The 20,542-nt window shown below is 39.3% G+C and overlaps 1 protein-coding gene across 1 annotated transcript in view; it reads right to left on the reverse strand.

The window, feature by feature from the left end:
- Positions 1-20,542, reverse strand: part of LOC150088059 (centrosomal protein of 135 kDa-like) — a 507,662-nt gene that overhangs the window by 17,061 nt on the left and 470,059 nt on the right. Inside the window, exon 25 of the mRNA XM_090369998.1 lies at positions 8,884-9,297. Coding sequence (XP_090226124.1) covers positions 8,884-9,297 — 414 coding nt within the window. The remainder of the gene's footprint in view (positions 1-8,883; positions 9,298-20,542) is intronic.

A 20,542-nucleotide genomic window follows, 5' to 3' on the forward strand; every position in this document is an offset into this window, starting at 1 on the left:
CTTCATGGACAAATGTTATTAGTGGAGTTTCCCAGGCTTCGGTTTGATTTGATTTGATTTTGATTTTTGTGGCGCAAAAACAGCAAGGTTATAGTGCGCCATGCAAAGATTAAAATTCAAAAAAAGATTACACTGGTTTCTTTTAAAAATGTTATTTCGTTTAAAGTTGCATATATATATATATACAGACATATCAATACATAAAATCAGTATAACGATAAAAGCAAATTGTATATTTCATATAAGTGTATACATATTGATCGATTTTAAAAATTTAAAAACTGCCGACACATTGTCGTTGTCATTTAAAATCTGACTGAGTGTATATGGCTCAGTCAGATGGGTAAAAGCAGTAAAACGAGAATTTATAAAACTAGTACAATCACATAAAATGTGTTGAACGGATAAAACGGTGTCACAATGCTCGCACATAGGAGGGTCATCAGCCCTCAGCAAAAAGGAGTGTGTCAAATGACAGTGTCCTATGCGGAGCCGAGTAAGAACAACTTCCTCTTTGCGATCCCTGCGTAAGCTGGACCGCCAAGGATGGATCACAGGCTTAATTCGACATAGTTTGTTTGTAGTAATCAGTCGATGCCACGAATCTTGCCACCGAGATTGTAGGTTACTACGGATCACTTGCCTGTAGTCTGTATAGGGGACTAACAGGTCAAGATTATCCCTCAGGGCTGCCGATTTGGCTGCAATGTCAGCCAGATCATTTCCTCTAATCCCGATGTGACTGGGGATCCAGCAGAAGAGGATATCGAATCCACTTGTATGGAGATTGTATATTATCTGCTGAATTCGGGACAGGGTTGGATGATTGGTGTGTGACATCGCTGATAAAGCCTGTAGTGCACTCATTGAATCGACATATATAATACACCGTTGGTAACGGTGTTTTCTTATGTGATCTAGAGCTAACTCTATGGCATGCAGCTCTGCAGTGTAAATGCTGCAGTCAAGGGGTATCTGCTCTGATATGGTATTGTTTGGAAAGACAGCAGCAGATCCCACATACGATTCTGACTTCGAGCCGTCTGTGTAGACTGGCAAGAAGTCAGAGTGTTCTGCACGGTGTTGTGAATGGAGCTGAAGGTAGACAGAAGACGGAGTATTAGACTTCATCGCAGCCTTCAGCGAGAAGTCACATGCTGGTGTGTGTGTGCATGCCAGGGTGGAAGGGGCTCCTTTGGTGATCGAGCAACCTTGTCCACCAAGATGTTAAGCTCATTGAATAGCTCTTGAACACGAATGCCGAAAGGGCGATTGGCGGTCCGTCGTGCATTATAGAGATTTTCCCATCGTGGCTCGAAGACGGATGTCCACGTGGGATGATCCGGCAGGGACTTCAGCTTGAAGGCATATTGTAGAGACAACTGCATTCGTCGAAGCGACAAGGATGGTTCATTTGCTTCGACATACAGACTTTGGACAGGTGATGTTCTGAATGCACCCGTAGCGATACGAATGGCTTGGTGATGGATGGGGTCAAGCCAACGAATAGCGCTATTTCTAGCAGATGCATATACCTGAGACCCATAATCTAATTTTGAACGTACAAGTGCACGGTACAGACGTAGGAGAGTGCATCGGTCTGCACCCCAAGAGGTAGAAGAGAGAGAGCGGAGGATGTTAAGCCCTCTCGTACACTTTGTACGTAGCTGATGAATGTGTTGAACAAATGTCAACTTTTTGTCAAAAATGAGTCCCAGGAATTCGCCTCTGATACAACTGGAATGGTGCTTTGTCCAAGTCGTAATTCAGGTTCGGGGTGGAGGTTACGTTTGCGACAAAAATGGACGCAAACGGTCTTCTCCGGTGAGAACCTGAAACCATTGGCCGTGGCCCAGGTGTTAACACGGTCAATAGCTTGTTGCAGTTGTCTCTCAATAACCCTCATATTGCATGACTGAGAGAATATGCTGAAGTCATCGACATAGAGTGCACTGTTTATAGTTGGAGGAAGTTGTTCAGAAATAGAATTTATTTTAATGGCAAAAAGCGTAACACTTAAGACAGATCCTTGTGGTACCCCCTCCTCTTGGCAAAAAGGCCGCAAAAGGGAGGATCCTACAGGAACTTGGAAATAACGGCAGGATAAAAAATTTTTAATAAAAATGGGAAGGTGGCATCTCAGACCGAGGTTGTAAAGGTCTTTTAAAATACCAAATCTCCAAGTTGTGTCGTACGCTTTTTCCATGTCAAAGAACACCGACACCAAGTGTTCGCGTTTTAGGAAAGCATCCCGGATGGATGCTTCCAATCTAATAAGATGGTCCAAAGTGGACCGGTTCCTTCGGAAGCCGCACTGGATGTTGGAGAGAAGGTCATTTGTTTCGAGATACCATATTAAACGAGAATTAACCATTCTCTCCAGGATTTTGCACAGACAGCTGGTCAGAGCAATAGGACGATAATTTGTGGTGACTTTTGGATCCTTTCCTGGCTTAGGAAAGGCAAGAACGATTGCCTTTCGCCAGGAGTCCGGAAACTGCCCTTCAGTAAAGATTCTGTTATACAGAAGGAGCAGACAATCCATAGATTTTGGGGAAAGATGTTTAATCATGTCATAATGGATGCCATCTGGTCCAACAGCACTTGCTTTGGAAAGAGCGAGGGCTCTTTTCAGTTCCTGAATAGTAAAATCCCCGTTGTAGGGATAGAGGCCCTTGGACTTAAAATTAAGTGCTTCTCTTTCCAGTTTATGTTTCAGGACCAGGAACTCTTGGGAGTACGAGGATGTTGCGGAGATGTTAAAGAATGTTTCCCCAAGAGCATTGGCTATTGCAGTTGGATCTGCAATAGCGCATCCATTATAATCTAGGATTGAAGAAGGGTGGGATGTATATTTTCCCTTCATTTTCCGGATTTTATCCCAGACTACCTTAGAGTTGGTAGACTGGTTAATAGATGATGTAAAACGGATCCACGATTCCTTTTGACTCTGACGACGGATGTAGCGTGCTTTAGCTCGTGCACGTTTGAAGGCACGTTTGTTCGTGGTAGGATATCGGCGGAATATCCCCCATGCTTTGTTTTGAGCCTTTTTTGCTGCTGTGCATTGTGAATTCCACCAAGGTTTGGGAAATGGTGGAAACCGGGCAGATGTTTTTGGAACAGCATTCGCAGCTGCTTGGACAATATTTTCTGTGATGTACTTAACTGCATCATTGATAGGCTCTTGACTGACTGTGCTAAGATCAAAATTTGCCTGATGTTGGAAGGCAGTCCAGTCAGCCTGATCAATCTTCCACCGTGGTAACCTGAAGGGAAGACATGGTCTCCCGCTGTGTAACGAGGTTATCACAGGGAAGTGATCACTTCCGTATGGATTCTCCTCCACTTCCCAAGTGAGTGAAGGGAGTAGAGAAGGGGAGCAGATAGAGAGATCAATGGCAGAAAAAGTACGGGTAGGCATGTGGAAGAAGGTGTTTGTTCCAGTATTTAGAAGGGAAAGGTCATTGTCATTGAGCATACGCTCTATGACTCGTCCCCTTCCGTTGATGTTAGCACTACCCCACAGGGTGTTATGTCCGTTAAAATCCCTGAGAGGTAAGAAAGGGGGAGGTAGCTGCGTTAGAAGATCATCAAGGTCTGCCTGGGTGATGTCAGTCCCAGGTGGCAAATAAATGGAGCACACAGTTAATAGAAATCCCACTGAAAGGCGAATTGCAACAGCCTCTATGCTGGTTGTAATTAGCAAAGGCTGCACTGGGGTCTGGTTACCCACAAGGATAGCCACTCCCCCCTGTACACGGCCATCCGCAAATCTATCCTTTCGAAAAAATGTGATGTTGTGCATGGTGGGATCATCATTTGCCTTTAGATATGTCTCCTGCAAGCAAAAGAAAACTGGCTCGTGCTTTTGCAGGAGGGCCTTGATGTCATCCATATTTTGCCGGAATCCACGACAATTCCATTGTAGGAATTTAGCCATTATTTTGGCTTGGTGGGTCCATCAGGCGGCTTCCGAGGTGCTGAGGGCTTACTTTTATCAGTCTTGGATTTATCTTTTTTGGGGAAGAATGGACGCTGTCCCGTGTCCATTTCTTCCTCCGCAAAGAGTTCCAAGACTGAATCTTCGGGTACCTCCTTCTTCTCGACATCCATCTTTTCTTGGGTACTAGGGGGGACTTCCCCTTTCTTATTATTTTCTTTCATAATTAATTTAGTTACTTGTGGAGCATTAGGAGGTACCGATATAGGAGTGGCAGCTGATTGGTCCTTTTGTGCAGGTTTTTGAGAACTTAAGAGATACCGCGCGATGGGAGTGAAAGACTCCTTTGGAGGAATTGTCGTGTCCGTCTGAGTTCCGATGGAACATCTCCCTGCTACCTTCTGGGCGTAGGTAGGTCTGTTGATATTCAGGGGTTTCACCGATTTCCTTGCCTCCTGGTATGATATATTTAGCTCTGCCTTCAGCCGTTGAATTTCTTTTTCTTCTTTCCACCTCTGGCATGCTCGTGAGTAGGCTGGGTGTTCGCCCTCACAGTTAATACAGGTGGGTTTTGTGGCTGAACATGCTGCTGTTTCGTGGTCCTTTGCACCGCATCGAGCGCATGCAAGGACTCCACGGCAGGCCATTTGAGAATGTCCATACTTCTGGCATTTAAAACACCGCAAAGGGTTCGGAATGTATGGATGCACTGAACAGTTGATGTATCCAGCTTTTATCTCGTCAGGAGGTTTAGGAGAGTTAAAAGTCAGGATAATGCTCCTGGTTTTAACTATTTTTCCATCCCTTCGTGCAGTAATTCTCTTGACGGCAATAACTCCCTGGGGTTTTAATTCGAAGCAGATTTCCTCCTCGGTTACGTCGAGAAGGTCCCACTCCGAAATGACACCTCTCGATGAATTGAATGTTCTGTGTGGTGTCACCGTTATAGGTATTCCTCCGATTGATGTTGTTCGGAGTAGATGTTCGGATTGCCTGTCATTTTTAGTTTCAATTAAGAGGTCTCCAGAACGGAGCCTCTTAACTGATTTGGGAGAACCTGCTAAACCATCTAACCCTTTTTGAATAAAAAAGGGCGACATTTTACCAATCGGTTTTTCACCGGTTGAGTGCATAATCACGAACCTTGGAACAGGCCCTGATGGTACTTCTGTTCGCTGCCTCTTTGTACTAATAGTACTATCTGGGTCTTCATCTAAGTTTGCAGATAGGGACCGGGTTGGGGCCCCTGAAGAAATGAGTTTATCAGGATTCATAGTTTTTTTAACTGTTCAGTGCCCGGGCACCCCACCCACCACGGAGCCCAAAGGGACGCCCACTAACCGGCATGCAATAAATGCGCTCGGGAGTGGGACGCCAGGGCTACCCAGACACTATACCCGCACCGCCGCCAGCCTGAATCCTGTCCCTCGGACCATGAGGGTAGGGGCGTGGCATTGACACGGTTGACCCTCGCAGGCGAGCCTACTAGCCGATTGATCCTAGCCGGGCCTTCCAGGACCACCCGTCTTGTCGAAGCAGGGGCCAAAGTGGTGTATTGAAGCTGGGCCCCTCAACCACCAGGATCCCCCTTTCCGAATTTCCACGGGTCGCAGCGCATGGCAAACACGCCGGATTCCATTGATGTAAGCCTGGAACCTGGGCTGTGGGCGTTTGATCCCAGTGATGCTAGTCTGGAAGTCCAGCAGCGTCACTGGGAGGTCCCCTCACCACGTACAGGTGCCCACGTCGAGGGGCCCAGGCTTCGGTGTTAGGCCCATTGTTGCTTTGTATATTTAAAAATACCTTTATCAATGATATTGATAAAGGTATATTAATGTCCAAGTTTGCAGATGATACAAAAGTTGGTAGGGTTGTTAACAACAGTAAAGACAGTATGCTACTCCAACTGGATCTAGATAAGTTGGGAAAATGGGCTGAGAAGTGGCAACTGAAATTTAACATTGACAAATGCAAAGTACTGCATATGGGTAGCAATAACTGAAGAGAAACATACCAACTGTGTGCTACTACACTCAGGGAAGTGGAAAATGAAAAATACCTGGGGGTAATTGTGCAGTTAAATATGAAGTTCGCTGAGCAGTGCAGATGGGCAGCCAAGGCAGGTCGTGGAGTCTTGTGAATGACACATATGAATTTTGCTAGCAGGGACAGGGAGGCAATTATCCCATTGTACAAGGGCACACCTAGAGTTAGAGGTCTGGAGGCCTCATTTTAGGAAGGATGTAGAGTTGCTAGAATGAGTACAAAGAAGGGCAACAAGATTGGTTAGGGGAAAAAAGGGGTGCTCTTACCAAGAAAGGCTTAAGTTCTGCAAATTGCAGTGCCTGGAGAGTATAGGCACCTGCAAGTGATCTGATTGAGGAGTATAAGGCCTTGAATGGGGTGAGCAAGCTGAATGCTAATAGGATTCTTCCTCTTGCTCAGATTAAGAACTTGAGAGGGCACAGTTTCAAATTGAGGAAAACTAGTTGTAGAATAGATGTGTGGAAATTTGCCTTTAGCCAGTGGGTAGCTGATTGGTGGAACAGGCTTCCATCTTTTGTTGTGGAAGATGATAGCCTAAATAAATTTAAGGCTGAGTTGGACAGGCAGTTGGAACGAATGGGGGGGTGAAATGGGAGGGTTTTTTTTTTGGCTGAGGCTGCATAAGGTTGTTTTCTTGCATTGTATGCCTCTGCTAATGCTAAATCAGTGTTTTTGAAATTTGGATGTTCAAAAACAATGAATTGGTTTTTCAACCTTCATATACCATATCACTGATTCAACCTCTCAACCAGGGAATGATGAAAACCTTTAAGACCTTTTATAGATCAGTTAATGAGACAATGAATTTTTAGTCTAATCATTTAGTTTATAGATTATGGTTTGAGTTACTACAGTTTTAACAGACGAAGAAATTGCCCTGAGTGGTACTGTTAATTTTGCCCAGGAAGAGGGGAAAAAAAAAAAATGAAGATGAACCTGAATGAATTCCAGACTCATGAAATTACAGCCATCCTGAAGAGTGTCGGAAGAAAGTGGTCCAAGTGATTGTAAATATAGACTGATTATAGTAATGAAAAATCTATTGACAGACTTTGTAGTAATAATTCAAAGCAATCTAAAATAAGAGACAATTTTAAATTATAATCATATTACAAAGCATTATGGCTGTTAGTATATACATTAATTAAGCTATATAATATCGATGTAAATACACCATAGTTTACCCATAAGTTTAACTACATACATAGTGTAATGGCATCATCTAGATTTTATCTCATATTGTGGCTACTTTCACGAGATACCAGGATACACTACTTCGAATAAATAACGTTTCTCTAGTAGAGGAGACTACTGTTATTTATTCTTAGTGGGCACCACCACTCAGATGCATTTTAGAGCTTGTTGGCTCACTCATCAGTGGGTGGGCAGGTACCCTGGTAATGCAAACATGTCATCATGGTTGTGAAGTTAATTCCACAATATGAGATGCCAAATGGTGAAGATAATGATAATATTTTGAAGACTAAATGCTCAAGGTATAATACGTTATGGGTTGAAATTAACTATATAATATTGGTGTAAATACACCATAGGTTAGCCATAGGTTAATATAATATTGGTTTTTTTTCACTGATTACATATACTGATTATATTATACAAACTCAGTTGTATAATATCGATGTATTTACACCGATATTATATAGTTAATTTCAACCCATAACGTATTATGCCTTGAGCATTTAGTCTTCAAAATATTATCATTATCTTCACCATTTGGCATGTTTGCATTACCAGCGTACCTGCCCACCCACTGATGAGTGAGCCAACAAGCTCCGAAACATGTCTGAGAATAAATAACAGTAGTCTCCTCTACTAGAGAAGTGTTATTTATTTGAAGTAGTGCAATACCTGGTATCTCGTTGTGAAGGTAGCCACAATATGAGAAAAAATACGTTACACTACGTATGTAGTTAAACTTATGGATAAACTATGGGTGTATTTACACTGATATTATATAATTAATTTCAACTCATGTATTATGCCTTGAGCATTTAGTCTTCAAAAATTAATTAAGCATGTAAATTTATTTGTATTTTGCTAACTTGTGGATAATATTCTTCTAATTTTCATGTATCATTTAATTTTTTAATTGGTAAGGTGATAAAGTGTAAATTTGTAATTATATCTTTATTTTTCTAGTCTGTAGATAATATTCCTCTGATTTTTGCTTATTAAAATCACCATTTAATAGAATCAAAATTCAATCTATGAACATGATCACATTAACCAAAACTTACTGTACTTTTATTGGAAAAAAAAGAGATAATATTATTCAAGTAAGTTTCAAGTGAGCTTTTCTATGACTACAGAAAAGGTCACTGAAACAAAAAACAAAATAATGACAGCAATTATCCTACCTAGCATACTTCTATGATTTATGAATGAATATCACGAATTTGTATGCAAATAAAAATAAGAATTGTGTCCATTACTGAGATAGCAAAGCATTCACCAACTATTTTGAAAAGTGTGTCGTTAGAATGCAGAAGTTTTCTAATTGATTTCCATCAGTTTCCCAATAAGTCTCATGTTTGTCACCTTTCTGCTACACTGAATCCTAACTGCTTTTTTATTTTTAGTTTTGCATATTCTCATGTTCTAATTTTTTTTTCATAAATAGTTGTTTTTTTGCCAGTATTTCAATAATATTAACTACAATTGTTTCAAAGTGTCCAAAATGATTTAATTCAATTTTTATATCCTTATTTCCACGCCATCAAAACTTTAGATTCCAATTCACTAGTTCTAATGTAAACTTGTTTGAAATCTTGTTGGAACACCCATAACAATATTCTTATTGTTATGGGTGTAGATATTGTTTAGTAGTAATTTAAATTCTTTTGAAGTAACCCAAAATAAAACAAAGTACCTACCTATGCAATTGTCCACTTGGCGATATTTCTTCTGTGTTTAAGGTTACTTGTGATGCAATCCCTGAAGTAGAAGTAGTTTGAGAATTACTATCATTCACCTGGGAAATACTTCTGGATGATGCATCAGCACTGATAGTAGACTGAACAAAATTCTTCGAAGTAGTGCTTTCAATTACTTTAGCTATGTCTTTAGTGTATGTACTGGATGTAGTATTTTCTATCACTGAGGACCCATGCACTGGTTTCCCTAAACTGGGAGACAATTTCTTAATGTGAATTATTTCTGATAATGAATTACTCTTGGAAACTAATGAAGTGATCTGCTGAGAACTGCCACTACTCATATCACCATGAGTGGAATGCAACTGATAATGATGTTGCTTCAATCGCTTGAGTTCTTGATTTGCTCTCTCCCTAAAAACAAAATTTGTTCTAAGTTATTCTTGTAGCAGCATGCAAGTAAATCAAAAATGGAAAATAATGAGAAAATAAGAACTTCAACTAAATGGAGTGTAACCTATCTTGAATTTCTTAAAGGATTACAGATAATTCTCAGACTTTTCATAATTCTCATACTTCCATTACCACTTCTTTGGTGACCGTAAGACAGCAGAACAGGTAAATGTAATAACTCGATTACATAGAGTTCTTACTTTGAGCTTTCTTAATAATCTTATTTACATTTAAGTTTCTATGTTATTAAGTATGAAATATAGTGTACTGAACATTAATGGTTAATAGGCAATTTTAATCCTCAGATGGTGATGCAATATGTTACATACTGTTGACCTTGACATTAAACTTGTCATGTTTTATGGATTTCCTTGGGGTTTGCTTAAAACACTCTCCAACCATCTCAACTATGCTGTTGTTATTTGGTTTTTAGAAGCATTAGCAACTAAGGCCATATTGTTCCGGGAATATGCAGTGGTCATTCCCTGACCTTTCCACCATCCTCTGTATTTGGTGGTCACGGGCTCGAACCCCAGTCTAATAAAGAAGTGTGTGCTATGCACTGCTGCTCCTGCCCACCTGGCTATGGAGGCATCACTCAACTATGCCCTCACTGAGTTTTGTTCTGCTACCGCCTCTGCCAGGATGATTATTGCAGAAACAGGCATCCTTTATGAATTTTTCGTACTGTTGCAGAATTCTCAGTCTACTTGGTGGCCTCTTTTTAAACTGTTTTTGAAATTTATACATGACAGCAGTCGTAGAGTACACCTTTTTGAACTAAAGTATACACTCTGTGTTTTTGGGGTTGGTAAATACCACCAGGATTAGAGTTTTGGATTTTGCTGCCATAATCACTGGGAAAGCAAAAATGAGAGTAGGAGTATGTTATAGGCCTAAGGACTCTAATGAGCACAATGAAAAATTTTACACAGAAATCGAATGAGCCAGTAAATCAGATTATGTTATAATGGGGGATTTTAACTTCCCAGATATTGACTGGAACTTGCGATTGGTCACTCGCACCCTAGCAAGACTTTTGTGGATTTATTGGATGATTGTTTTCTGCAGCAGAATGTCTAAGAGGCAACCAGAGAGAGTGTGTACTACTCTTGATCTGGTTATCAGCAGTGATTATTCTTGCATTAAGAATTTACGGATAAAGGAACCACTAGGTGGCAGTGATCACAGTGTACTGATGTGGGAGTTATTTAAAGATATAATTACCATCAGGGGTAAAGGGAAAGGTTTTTGCTTCTGTAAAGGTGTGGTCTCAGACAATTTTTAAATTCTGTACAGTGGGACCAACTGATGATGTTACCAACAGCAAATTCTAAGTGGGAAGCATTCAAGAAATTAATCATGGAAGCTACTAGACTTTTCATACCAATTAAGAAATACTGTTCAAGGTTAAAGCTTCTAATAATGTCAGATGAACTAATGAGACTCGTGGTAGAGAATAAAAATGCATGGGATGCATATAAATTATCAGGGGACACAAGCCTATGGTAGATAGAAGCTAGTCTATAATCAAGTCACAAAGGATGTTAGGCAAGCGAAGGCAGATTATGAGAAATATTTGGCAGAGGATGCTGATAAAAACAGCAAGGACTTCTTTACTTATATAAACTCTAGAAGAAAGGGGTGAATCATATTGGTCCACTTGATATCAATGGTTCGACTGTTGATGATCCTGCTCAGACAACAAACAAACCGAAAGAGTATTTTGCATCTACATTCACACATGAGGAGTTATTAAGGTTGGAAAATGCCAGAAGGTTATCAAATTGTAGCAGGGTGCTTAATGATTTTGTTTGTTTGTTTGTTATATGGTTTTTAGGAGCATTAGCAACTAAGGCCATATTACTCCAGGGATATGCAGTAGTCATTCCCTGACCTTTCCAAATCCTCCGTATTTGGTGGTCACGGGCTTGAACCCCAGTCTAATCAAGAAGCGTGTGCTATGCACTGCTGCTCCTGCCCACCTGGCTACGGAGGCACCTTAATGATTTTGTAATAACTGAGTGAAAGTGGAGGAGAAATTGTTGAGGTTAAACATTAGAAAGGCACTTGGGGTGGAAGGGATCTATCCAGTTATATTAAAGGAGGCGGCAAAGGAAGTAAGTAAACTCTTAGCCATAATTATGAGAGTATCCTTGGATTCAGAGGAAGTCCCCCACGAAGTGGAGATGTGCAAACATATCCCCAGTTCACAAAGGAGGATCAAAGGGTGACATAATGGAATCACTGGTAAAAGAATCATTGAAGGATTATAAAGCCAAGACTGCAGTAATAATTCAGACAGAGTATGGGTTTGTTAAGGGAAAGTCTTGTTTGACAAATTTGATTGGATACTATGATGTGGTTATAAAGGAACTGGATGAAAAAATAATTTTTATATCAGGAAAGCTTTTGACACTGTTGTACATGGAAGACTACTATACAAATTGGAGCAGTATGGTGTTAAGGTTAAGTTCCTACAATAGATAAAAGGGTGGATGAGTGGGAGAAGACAGAGTGGAAATCAATGGATGCTGCTCTTCGTGGACTAATGTTATTAGTGGAATCCCCCAGGGTTCGGTGTTGGGCCCACTGTTGTTTTGTACATTTATCAATGATATTGATGAAGGTATATCAGGCTTAATGTCAAAGTTTGCAGATGATACAAAGGTTGGCAGGGTTGTTAATGACCATAATGGCAGTGTGCTACTGCAACAGGATCTAGACAATTTGGGCAGATGGGCTGAGAAGTGGCAACTGAAGTTTAACATTGACAAATGCAAAGTATTGCATATGGGTAGAAATAACCCCAGAGAAACGTACCAACTGTGTGGTACTACACTTAGGGCGGTAGAAAATGAAAAAGATCTGGGAGTAACTGTGCAGTCAAATGTTAAGTTTGCTGAGCAATGCAGACAGGCTGCCAGAGTAGATCATGAGGTATTTTCAATGATATATAAGGAATTTTGCTAGTAGGGAAAATGAAGTGATTATCCCTTTGAATAAGGACAACAGTCAGGCCACACCTCGAGTACTGTGTACAGGTCTGGAGGCCTCATTTTAGGAAGGATGTACAGTTGCTTTAGCGTGTACAGAGAAAGGCAAAAAGATTGGTGTGTGTGGGGGGGGATGAAGGGTTCTCTTACCAAGATAGGCTTAAGTTCTACAAACTGCAGCAGCCGGAGACTAGGCATCTGTGAGGTGATCTAATTGAGGTGTATAAGGCCTTGAATGGTTTGAGCAGGCTCAGTGCTGATGGAATACTTCTGCTTGCTCAGATTAAGAACCTGAAGGTTTCCCTTTAGACAGCGAGTTGTTGATTGCTGGAACAGACTTCCATCTGTTGTTGTGGAAGTTGATAGCTTAAATAAATTTAAGGCTGAAGTTGACAAACATTTGGAGTGACCGGATGGGTGAAATGGGAAGGTGGTTTTTTTTTTTTTTTTTTTGGCTGATGCTATATAAGCTTGTTTTCTTGCATCACATGCTTCAACTAATGCTAATGCTAAATGCCGCTGACCAACCAAAATGCATATGTGTATCAATTACCCTTGAAAGTGTCCCATCCAGGGAGGCCATAAATACTAAAATAACATGTATTAAAGTGCACAAGAGGTCTAATGTTTAATTTCTAATACTTTTGGCTTGGACAAAAGCTTGAGTGTCCACAACCAGGTATCCCTTATAGAAGGAAGTCCACTGAGGGGAGGGTTCACTGCATAATCACATAATCTCAGACTAAGGTTGCTTTACAACTAAAACCAAGGTTAAGATCTACTGAGGCTGATCACATGTCAGATTGTTTTGAGAACCTGGTTATAGGGTGTTAAGGTGGGGAAATTGGATTTTATTAGCTCATGGCTATTTAGATGTAATTCTAGATTATGGGATTAGAGATGGTTATTTCTCTGAGTCTAGTTCAAGGAAGTCAACAGATTAATGACCTGCCTGGCAGATATTCATTAGGAGATTCTTATCTATGTGGTGGGGGGGAAGGGGTTTAAGGATTATGTTTGAAGGTAAGTGGAGGGACTCTATTGTAGTTACTACCATTTGAACTTTTGTTTTTTAAAAACCTTTCTTTCAAAGACATGGACATGGTTACTATTTATTTTACACCTTTATTCCAATTAATGATATTAGTCATGCCTATAATGAAGGGTTCTTTGTAAAGTTCACTTTTCTGAAATCCCACCAGTAGGATTTAAAAAACACTGCTATCTTAACTTTTTTTTTTTGGTAGTTGTTGGCGCATCCGCTTCTGTGGCCATAATGCACCTCCCAAGGTTTTTGTAGTACTTTGATCCAAGCCCGAGGCGGGATTCGAACTCGCGACCTTTGGGTTGCCAGGCAGGCACTTTACCCACCCAGCTAGCCCGGTCGGCTCTGTCTTAACTACCGATATATATCACATAAATGGAATAATAATAATATTCATTATTATTTGTTTTACAACAAATAATAAGTACAAATATGGTAGTGACTATAAAAAAAGACCCTCCTCCCAAGTATCCCCCTCTAAAACAAACTTATATCTCTCCTACATAGATAAGATATTCACAAAGAATAGTTGCCATATATTGACTAATCTGTTGAAACCCTAGAACTATGCTCAAAGATATAACACTATTCTGCACTTTGAAAAAAATTTACTGATGTTTTTTCAGAAAAGGGAATTCCTGAATCATTTTTCAATGCTGATTTCAAAAATGACTTCCATTTGTTAACATCATATCAGGTTTCTTCAAAATTTGTTACCATCATATCAGGTTTCTTCAAATTTTATTACCATCATATCAGGTTTCTTCAAATTTTATTTCATGATTTTTGAAGAAAAATCATGAAATAAAATTTTATTTTTAACAATTTTTTTTTGGAATTTGTACACTAAAATTATAACAAAATGCTATTTTTACCAGACTTTTATATTTAAATATATGTTTAAAACACTATTAAAAAGGGCAGTGTGGTAAAAAGTGGTAAATTTTAAAAACTGATCTACGGTGGTTCAAATTTTGATTTCTTTGATTTTTCTTGCACATTCTTCTACTTTACAGTCCCCCTTCAGCATCTGACCATAGTCAGACATCATGTGCCCTCCCCTGGTACTTCATCTCCATTTCTTTAATGTCCTGGTGAAATCTCTCACCCTGCTCTTCATTAACATGTCCCAGATTTTCTGGGAAGTAGTCAATGTGGGGAAGTGCAAAAAAAAAAAAAAAAAAAAAAAGTAAAAAAAAAAAAAAACAACAACAACCTTGGCACTCATGTTGTAGCCCAGCTTCTTGAAGTTTTCCAACATAGTTTCAACACTCACGTTTGGTTCTGCTGTCCATAAGTTGTACCACTTTTAAGTATTCTGGAAACCTGGCATCCTTTACAGAATGATTGTAATTTCTACCACGTCTCTTGCAGTTGATACATTTTGGAGAGTCTTCTTTATGGGGGCAATCTCCATAGACATGACCACCCTCTGCACAGTGTCCACAAGAAACTGCCTTATGTGAACAAAATTGTGCCGAGTGGCCATACCCCAAACAATGGAAACACTTGCTTACAATTGTAAATTTACGGAACATGTGTGATGTAAATCCTAGATAGATTCTATCGCTATCTAAAATACATGGCATCATGCGAGGACTAAATCCAACCACCTCTGCACCCAATCCAGAACTAAATCTGAAAGTCACCTCATCTTTAACTTCATCTTGCGAGAAACCATAGTCATTTAAGTTTTTAACGAAAAGATCATCAAGTATTTCCTCCTTATTCACGAGGGAAACCATATATTAACACTGCTGGATCCGATAACCATGGTTTCTCCATTGTAAGACCTATCCCTTCAAAGCAGAAGCAGAATAGATCCTATTAGCATCCACCGAATTTGTGGTCTCCACAAGGATCCCCCTATTCCTAAGGATATGAATACCTTATAATTTCATCTCCTTGTGGTCATGCTTAATGACTTGAGTCACCTTCTGCTTTATATCCTGACTTGAACTCAAAGAAGAGTCCTCAGTAGGCCTAGAAATAATCAGATTCTGAGGATCAAGCACACCTCTAGGAACTGATAAGGATCTATCCCGACTTGCATTGTCAGTCCTCTGTTTGGATCTTGGTTTATTCTGGATATCAACAGGATCAATTAACTTGAGATCCTGCTGCATTACCTCTGCATAAGACTTCTTATGAGGTTCAATCTGGCAATCTAACATTTCTTTTATCTGAGAAGCACTCTCCCTCAGATCCCTAGCTTGTACCTTTAGATGCTCATTGTCCACAACCAAAGCTGTTGTCACCGCCTCCACGTCAGCCCAGAGACCATAAATTCTATTAGACACTGGTTTTTTTATTTTACTTGACCTTTAGACATTATTTCTCCTAAAGTCCTTCTTATCTTAGCCAATGTCACATACACCTCCGAGGCATGTATTGATCCTCTGAGGTTCAAACCATCTATAAAAGAAATCCCTTGGTCCTCCCTACTATTTTATCCCCTGTACCACTTGGAATCAAGAACTGCATAGCCCTCAGCTGTGCTAGCTTGAACTTCTTTAATGAGAGACTAGCGGTTCTTATCTTCATCATTCAAAGTCTTATTTTTATACAATTTTGTTTTATCAAGTTTAGTTTTGTCTTTTTCCACTTTTGTAACAGTTTTAGGGGTCTTTGATTTCATTTTACCTTTATGCTTTACTGGTGTCTGAAAAAATTCTTTATTAGGAGACATCTGTTTTGTTGCAAAATCAATAGAAGAAAAATATACTTCAAAGCGGGTGGTTGGTTGGTGGAACAGACTTCCATCCCTTGTGGTGGAGGTTGATAGCCTAAATAAGTTTAAGGCTCAGCTGGACAGGTATTTTGAACGAACAGAGGGGTGAAGTGGAAGTGGGTTTTTTTTTTTTTTTGGCTGATGCTGCATAAGCTTGCTTTCTTGCATCAAATGCCTCTACTAATGCTAATGCTAAATTCCTGAGATCAAGTAATATCTCAGTCTTCTTCTAACATTATGTTAATTAGACAAGTAATTTAGACAACAACAACCAATTAATTTCAACAGTTTAACAACATATGTCTATATAAACATTTTACCCCACTCGGGATGAAATCTGCATAAGAGTTGAAGAATTCACCAAGGTTGGCTTACAGGTCTCAGCCCCTAACGGACAGGGGGGGGGGCGCCACAAAATTATTTACAAAATGAGTAATTTTAAGTAGATTCTTTTCCTACAAAGTAAGATGCTCAACTCCAAAATTAAGAGTTCTAGCCACTTTAAATTTCTTTAAAAGTAGTCCAAAACTAGCCCCATGTTAACCTATGGGACTTTTCCAAAATGTAAATGTGAAATCTAACTAATAAAGACTGATATATTCATAGTATATAGTGACATATAAATATTTAATGGCTTCTCCCTAAAGTGGAGAAGCAAAAATTAAATACCACAAAGCCAGTAAATTTCCAAGGCAATAAGATAACAAGTCTCCATTTTGTGTAATGTTATCTCAACGGGACAATGTAGAGTATATGGGAATTTTCACAAGGGAAAATCCTCTACATTAAGCCTATGAGGCTATGGTCTATATATGTTGCTATTAGAGTTCAAAGACAATTTCCAAACACCGATATCTTGAGTGTCTCTTCAATACCTGCAATAAAATTTTATCCTATGACTCACCAAAGTTATTTCTATCCATGTCATATATTTTATAAACATAACTACTCTTTAAACCACGCTTATACATTAAAAGAAAGGAGCACAATTCCATAGGCATTTAACACAACCATCACTACGCCAGCAGTGAAGACAGGCTACCAGAGCAGCTCAAAGGCTTTTGTAGCATTAGCAGAGCCATGATGATGTAAGGAAGCAAGCTTATACAGCATCAGCCAAAAAAAAAAAAAAAAAAAAAAAAAACCAAATTCCCATTTCACCCATCCATTCTCTCTAAAAGGTTGTCCAGTTCTTCCTTGAATTTATTTCAGCTGTCAATTTCCGCAATGACAGATGAAAGTTTGTCACAGCAATCAACTACCTGCTGGCTAAAGGCAGATTTCCGCATATCTAGTCTACAACTGTCTTTCCTCAATTTGAATTTATGCCCCCTCAGATATGCAATCTGTGCAAGAGGAAGAATCACATCAACAGCATTGATGGGATTGAAGGCCTTACACACCAATCAGATCACCTTGCAGGTGTCTAGTCTCCAGATGCTACAATTTGCAGGACTTAATCCTTTCTTGGTAAGAAGACCCCTTCATTCCCCCCAACAATCTTCTTGCTCTTCTCTGTACTCATTCTAGCAACTCTACATCCTTTCTAAAATGAGGCCTCCATACCAGTATGCAGTTCTCAAGGTGTGGCCTGACCACTGCCTTATACAAAGGGATAATCACCTCCCTTTTCCCTACTAGCAAAATTCCTGTATATCTTTGACAAGACCCCATGACCTGCTTTGGCAGCCTTTCTGCACTGCTCAGAAAACTTCATATTTTATTGCACAATTACCCCCAGGCCTTTTTTCATTCTCTACTAGCCTGAGAGTAGTACCACACAGTTAGTACATTTCTCTGGGTTACTGCTACCCATATGCAGTACTTTGCATATGTCAACGTTAAGCTTCAGTTCCTACTTCTCAGCCCATTTGCACAACTTTTCTAGATCCTTTTGCAGCTTTGTAGTTGTTGTTGTTTGGTTTTTAGGAGCATTAGCAACTAAGGCCATATTGCTCCGGGGATAAGCAGTGGTCATTCCCTGACCTTTCCGCATCCTCCGTATTTGGTGGTCACGGGCTTGAACCCCGGTCTAATCAAGAAGCGTGTGCTACGCACTGCTGCTCCTGCCCACCTGGCTATGGAGGTGCCTTCTTTTGCAGCAGCATACTGTCATTACTATTATTAACAACCCTGTCAACCTTTCTGCAAACGTGAACAGTAAGCCTGATATATCTTCATCGATATCATTAATAAATATACAAAACAACAATGGTCCCAACACTGAACCCTGTGGGATTCCACTAATAACATAAGTCCATGAAGAGCAGTGTCCATTGATTACCACTCTCTGTCTTCTCCCACTCAACCGTCCTTTTATCCATTGCAGCTACCTGCCCTTAATGGCATACTGCTTCAATTTGTATAGTAGTCTTTCACATGCAAAAGTATCAAAAGACTTCCTGTAATCCAAGTATATGATATCAAAATTATTTTTTGCATTCAGTTCCTTTGTAACCACATCATAGTATCCAATCAAATTGGTCAGACAAGACATCTCCTTAACAAACCTATGCTCTGTCTGAATTATTACTGCAGTCTTGTCTAGATGATCCTGCAATGCTTCTTTATCCAGTAACTGCATTATTTTCTCTGGAACAGAAGTTAAACTAACAAGTCTGTAATTACTCATGTCACCCTTTGATCTCCCTTTATGAATTGGGGATACATTTGCACATCTCCAGTCTGTGGGGATCTCCCGAGTCCGATGATGCTCTCCTAATTATGGCTAAGGGTTTGCTTACTTCCTTTGCTGCCTCCTTTAATATAACCGGATAGATCCCATCCATCCCAAGTGCCTTTCTTATGTTTAACTTTTTGCATCCAGTTCCTTTGTGACCACATCATAGTATCCAATCAAATTGGTCAGACAAGACTTCCACTTAACAAACCCAATTTCTCAACAATCTCTCCTCCACTTTGCTCTCAGTTATTAAAAATCATTTAGCTCCCTGTTAAAGTTTAATCAGCTTGTGTCCTCCACTTCCCTACAGAATACCACATATTGCATCTACTAACAGAAAATTAAGAAAATTCATCTGTTGGAAGCCACGGTGGAAATGGGAAAACTGTTTAAATCTGTTAACACTGCAATGCATATTTGATAAAAAAGTTTGCTTTATTAAAATGGTTTTTATGGAAAAATATCAGTGCAGCATATTTTATGGATGTATATTTGATCTTCTAACAAACTTTCATAATAACAAAGCTATCAATATTTCTATTGATAGAAATATTGATAACTGTGTTATTATGAAAATAAATTTCGAAAACTGGTGTGCAAAAGAAGAAAAAAAAAATCATCCACTGTGAATAATGCATTGTTTTTTTAAATGTGTATTGTTACAAAAATTGCAATATTTTGTAACAATACAAAGAATGCTACAACTAACAGATTGTTCACAAAATACTTATTTGTATTGTTACAAAACATTTAAATATTTCCTTGATGTGCATTTGATGTTATCACAAAGTTTCAAGGGAGAAATTCTTTTTTATTACACAAGCCAAAAAAATTCTCCATCCGGTATTATATTCTGTTACGAAGTCAGCATTTCTTGTTCTGAGCTGCAATAAAAAGATACACCCTATTTAAAAATAGATTTACTCCTTATCTCTTCTTTTGTTTTACTGTGGAAAGGTTATTTCAAACAATCAAGCGGGTGACTGCTAAATGCAGTACTGTTTCTTGTATTCTCTCTATCTTGTGAACTCCGACCATGTGGTCATCCCAAAGTAAAAACAGAAAATTTCTTTCTTCTTTTGAATGCTGTCCAGATGGCACCTACCACCAATTATCAACTCTTTTACTGTCTTCTAAGTCAGATTGTGTTCAGATGATCTGCTTTAGGAAAACTGGGAAGTGCACATATCAATTAAGAGCAAAAACACTTTCCATTCCCACACCATAACGAATTACTTTAGGTAGAATAAAGGACTACTACTGGTTGATTTTACCACAAGTAACTTTTCACAATAAGACATCTGTACAAGGCGAAAACATCTTGTCAGTCAAAAGTAACTGTAGTCATTTGCATTCAAGGACAAGCTATACAGTAATGTTTGAAATTTATAATGCAGCTCACTTGCCAATATTTCCAGTGGGATTATTGACAAGTACATGTCAAAGGCTGAAAATGTTCTCCACTACTCACACAATAACAAATTATTTTACAATGAATTACTTTATAACGCAGCTATCAATAGAAATACAGGATGATTCTAAATTGTTGTTGGGATTTCTGTGGCCTATAATTTTCAAACCATAAACAACAAAATAAAACTGCTTACAGAATATGAAAGTGTAACTCAAAAAGTTTTATTACCTATAGAATCAATACTGCAGAATGCTAAACAACTTCATGCCTTTCGTGGCATGTAAGATGTCCAAGCGATATTCAATTTCCCTCCAAGTGTTTCTCTCCGGCATTTGCG

This window comes from Mastigoproctus giganteus, chromosome 3, assembly GCF_048544385.1.
Source record: "Mastigoproctus giganteus isolate SK-2022 chromosome 3, ASM4854438v1, whole genome shotgun sequence".
Taxonomy (NCBI): domain Eukaryota; kingdom Metazoa; phylum Arthropoda; class Arachnida; order Uropygi; family Thelyphonidae; genus Mastigoproctus; species Mastigoproctus giganteus.